The following is a 5,165-nucleotide window of genomic DNA, read 5'->3' as shown; positions in this document are numbered from 1 at the left end:
GCCTAATTATGAGGCAAAAGCACTTAATATTCACATATCTTTAAAGATAAGTGAATTGTCATAACCTAAATAAAAAGGGGAGACTAGTACAACACAAACAGAAAAGCCTACAGCATTGTGCTATTTACAGTTTATTAGGAAGCTGTCAACACTAACAGCAATCCAAGAATCAGGGTAGTTATCACTTTTGAGAAAGAAGCTTCGAGACACTCTTAAGAAGTCAGTCATCCCCAGGGATCTTATAAGAATCTTTCCTCACAGGTCCACAAAAAACAAACAGAAACCAGCTACTTCATCAAATCCTAGGCTGATAAAATGCTATGTTGGTTGTTGATCAAAAAACACCCCAAAACCAACCAAACAAGAAGAAAAAACACCAAAAAACCCCACCCTCAAAGAAGGATGAATTTTGAGTCCTATGAACATAATCTGTCATGCACCAAACCAGCTTGTTAACAAGAGTAAGTAGCAAGCATTTTTTTTTCTAATTCAGAATTCTAATATGGATATGAGTTTGTCACATTATATTCATGTATCACTTATGAATATGGGCATATAAAATAAATTCAGCCAACACATGATTGACCATAACTGACACTCTTAGAATGGCAGAAAGATAACCTTGAGGCAAAGGATGTCCTATTTTCTTTGTTTGCTGCCAACCTCCTAGCACTGAGAATCATAAACACAATTAGCACTAAGTCAAATGACGGAAATGCACAATAAATCTATACTGTCTAAAGAAATTTATTTCAACATCACCACCTAAGAGAAGGGAAGTTTCTAGCACTAAAAAAAACCCAACCCACCATAATTTTAAATCATCAGCAAAGTTTTAGCACCGAGATTAATCTTCTATTGGTAGTGCTAGACTTCTGTGATAGTTACTAAGCATTGTTGTTCTCCTCAAGTCTCCTAAAGAATAAAACTCCTCATATTTAATATAAGCTTTTAATTCCTGTATTTCTCATAAAAGACTCAACACAACCCTTATTTATAGACTGCAGAGAAATCAAGTTTTATTTTCTAAGTGCTATGCAAACAATATCTGCTGCTATGACTGTATGCAGTGTAACATATGGCAAGGTACCACACTGAGAGCAAAGAACTGCAAGAATTAGGATTCCACCATTCCCTTAGCTCTCCAACTCTTGCAGCAGGGTATTTCCACCTTATATACCTCTAAGATCCTCAAAAGTTCTGTTCTCTCAGCTCTTCCAAAATGCTCTGGTTCTCTCACAGGAGCATTGATATGATGGCCATTCTATCCTATCTTCCATGAAACACTCAGGAGTGGGTAGATGGGGAACACTGACATAACAAAGCAATCGTAATAGCACCAAGTGCTAGGTGCATAAGAAACAAGAACCATCTTCAAACACAAATAATGAAAAGACTTGCCATTTTGTAGCCCTAAAAGGAGACCTGATCAAAAAACAAGAGTGCCATTAGGATGTTTGGCACCTTCTTCTGTACTCCATTCTGGTTTGTTCCTTTATTTCAACATAAATAGAGAGAAATGCTAGGGCACGAATAAAAATGTATTTGCATTCAAACTATTTGCAGCACTTAACAGCAACATACAAAGGAATCAAACAAGACATATTTGCTTCTGCTCTGATTAATGACGTAACTTAAAGTAAAGTAATGTAAGCGACAGGCTAATTACTGCCCTTTAAGCAAGATGTTCATTTGGACATTCCATGATTTTTCCACATGGGTGGATACAGTACAAGAAATAATTAAGTTTCCCCACAACAAACCACTAAGATGCCAAAGTAAACCCAGTGCTGCATGGAAGGAAGAGCAAGATCACAGCCAAAACACACCTAAAGCAGACTACCAGGACACTGAATTCTCAGAAGTGACAGAAATTTCCTCCCTTTCTAAGACAGCATATTATACTCAAAAGAAAATACTAGAAGATAGATTAATGTGACAGATGGTTAAAAAAAACTATACTCAAATCAAAGAATAAACCTACATACTTTGGCAAAACCAGGAAAATCGCAGGTACAAAACAATGTTAACTTTCTTCAATTAGATTTCCATCAATTTTACTCTGTAAATCACTTTAATTATTGTTATCAAACTACATATTCTTTAAAATTTGAACTCCCCAACTAGGGAATATATACCATATACCCAAGATGTTTGTGGAAAATCATCCGACAAGCTGTTTTGCTGTGGTTGTTACCTGAGGAGTCAATAAGTACTTATGAATGCAACGCTTTTCATATATTGTTTGCATGTGTGGTTAGTTTAACCCACATTGGCAGGCAAGTAAACAACAGCCAATAGTAATTTTGTATTAAATTATGTTGTGATGCAGGGCATGTGCACAGCATGCTTTTCTCTCTATAAAGATGCATTACTAACTAACTAGTTTACTGCTAATGTTATTGCAGAAGGGTAAAACGTGCACTGAATACGTGCATCTACTTCAATACACTGATGATGTTCTTAAAGACAGCATATTCTCCCAAATGGCAAATTAATTAACATTTACATTTCAGTACTTACCACACTCTAATCCACCATATTTGTAAGGATACTGCACACAAAGGCACAGTTGTAAACTAATCTGAGTCTTCCCAGCAGAACTTTCCCCAGCAAGTTCTGTGATTCCCACTAAAGGAATGCCACCTTTTAACAAGTTATCTAGTACTGAACATCCCAGGCTTAGCTTCTGGTGTTGGGAGGTGAGATGGTCTTTATCTTGGTAGAGCTGAAGTGCTGCAGGGTTTTGGATTTTTTTAAGTGATTAAAAAGAAAAAAAAAAAAAGAAAAAAAAAGGAGTTTAATTTAGTATCTTTCTAACACACAATGATACAAAATAGAGGCTATATACCAGGTTTATATCTACAAGAGATGCTTTCTTTGTTGATGGGAAATTTTTCTAATTCAGCCTGGTCTTCCCCACCTCCCTTTCCCCACAGGGCCTATTAACTGTTCAAACTGTTGATAGTTTACACTGAGCCTTTCCTCCTTTCAAACTTTTTTTTCCTCCTCTAAGGAGTCTCCATGGAAAGCTACACTCTGGGAAAATATTGTCAGCAAGGTTCAAGCACAGCAATTATGGAAATGCAAAGCTATAGCAGACTATAAAACAGCATACCAGGCATCTGGCCAAAGCCTGAAGATATATGCAAATCACAAAGAAATAAATTCTAAGTACAGAGTTGCCATGAGGCGTTCGTACAGGAAGAGGTATTAGGTCCTGCTTGGTTTGGACTGAGGTGTTTATAGCAAATCAGTTTACATAGTTTATAATATATCATATAAGTTTTTCAACTAGTCCAAAAGACAGAGGGAATTTTCTTTTCTGTCTAATCAAGTTTTCCAGACTGGAGAATCATTTTGTCCTGTTTCAGGCAGGCTCGATCCTGAAGAGTGACACCCGTCCACTTCCATCTACCTTCAAGGTCTCAGAGGAGCCATCCTTAGGATAGTTAAATAATTCACTATAGCATAACAAAAACACTTGCTTTTTCATTTTCAGAATCACATTACTGTGTCAATGAGGAGCCGAAACCTTATTTTCTCCCAGTGACAGTATTTTAAGATTTAAAGAGAACAGTTTTTTTGTGTTGACTATATTACCTGTAAGCATACTATTTCTCCTCAGCGTGTGAGAGACTGTTTTCAGTAAGCACTGTATATCTGCACTGGATAGTTTCATCAATCTTTGCAAGTCTGCTCCAGAAAGATTTAAAAGCTCTTTTATTGATTTTATGTCAGCTGAAATTAGAAGAAATTTTATAAATACTTTTGGCTGGATTACAGTCTTCTGCACAAAAGAAAAAGTTTTCCCACTTCCTACTAATCATTTACTTGAAGTTTATCTACACTGCATTCTTGTAAGCAGGGCAGGCAACTTTCAATGTATCAACACATGCTATAAAATTGTTTGAAAAATTATTATTGGCGCATAGGGAAAAGCCATCACTTCTGATTACTCAAAAAACTTGCTTATGAAATATTTAATTACAGTTCTAAAATGTTACTATACATCTATATGCTTACACCCACAAACACACAATTATGTAGAGGAAGACGCTATGGTGACAAATCTATTAGCGAGACATTGGCAAATTAAGTTACCTTTCTTAAGGGCAGCAATTACTTTAGGGTTCAAGTCAAACTGGTCCCAGTCCATTTCCTGATACAGCACTGGATTGATATATCTGTTATTAAAGTGGCTTTTATCAGATATACATGCAACAAAAAAAAAAAGCATCATTCAACATGAAACGTTTGAAGGAATATTCTTTTTTATTTTTCAACAATATATTAATCCATTATCTTAGAAAAATAACAATGATTCAGCACATCGGCAGAAGCCTTCTCAGATGGCTGTTTACATATATGCTATTAAAGGGTTCAACTAATAATACTGCAGTTAAGAATTACTAGTAATTTTAATTGCTTGTAATTCTGCATAGTGCTTTTGCTCTGGATTGACGCTCGCAAATACACTGGATAGTTATTTCTATCCTGCCACTCTTTACGTGAGCTTTTCACTTTCAAACAGAAAAAAGATCTCATGCACATGCAATTTGGAATGATCCAGGACCATTCATACATTGAACAGCCAAATATATTTTGATTAGCTAAAAGCAAATCTAGTACTAAAACATTAAAATCAGTTTGTTTCGTATAACAACATTAAACACTCTTTTTAATACTTTGATCTAAAACACAATAGTTTAGCACTATAGCTACCTAGAAGAGTACCGCGGGGTTTGTTACTATTATTCGGATCATCTTTATGAAGATTGCAGCAGACGCATAAGAATTATATAAGAATATAATGACTTAAGGAACAATCCCTTTTTTAACATGGGGGAGGAGAGGTTGCCGTGGGTCCTGACAGCAGACCAAATGCAGGGGAAGAAACAGTTACTTTAAAGCAACACCTATTTAAAGCAACATTCTGACGAGAGCTAGAAGTGGAAACTTACTGAAACTAACCATGACTATGACAACCTTCGACTGGAAGGACTCCAGACCATTTTGAACGCTCCACTCACGCGAAGCCTCTCCATTGCAGCCACTGTTTGAGGCACTGGGAAGAGAGGGAAATTGCCAGGAGTCAATTACTGGAAAGCCAGGCGCGTCCCACGGACAAGGCATCCACAGAGGCTGCCCGGGTCTGCCACAGC

The 5,165-nt window shown here is 36.6% G+C and overlaps 1 protein-coding gene across 1 annotated transcript; it reads right to left on the bottom strand.

The window, feature by feature from the left end:
* Positions 1–2,523: 2,523 nt before the first annotated feature.
* XRCC3 (X-ray repair complementing defective repair in Chinese hamster cells 3) lies at positions 2,524–4,159 on the bottom strand (the record flags this gene model as incomplete). The annotated part of the gene is made up of 3 exons (XM_009587576.1): positions 4,105–4,159; positions 3,604–3,741; positions 2,524–2,736 (listed from the first exon to the last, which is right to left on the bottom strand). Coding segments are annotated over exons 1-3 (406 nt in total), but the record flags the coding sequence as incomplete, so codon positions are not given.
* Between the last annotated feature and the right edge of the window lie 1,006 nt (positions 4,160–5,165).

The sequence above is a fragment of the Fulmarus glacialis genome, unplaced genomic scaffold, assembly GCF_000690835.1.
Source record: "Fulmarus glacialis isolate BGI_N327 unplaced genomic scaffold, ASM69083v1 Scaffold23421, whole genome shotgun sequence".
Lineage (NCBI taxonomy): Eukaryota > Metazoa > Chordata > Aves > Procellariiformes > Procellariidae > Fulmarus > Fulmarus glacialis.
The sequence above is the reverse complement of the archived record's forward strand: the minus strand, read 5'-3'. Positions and strand labels throughout refer to the sequence as shown.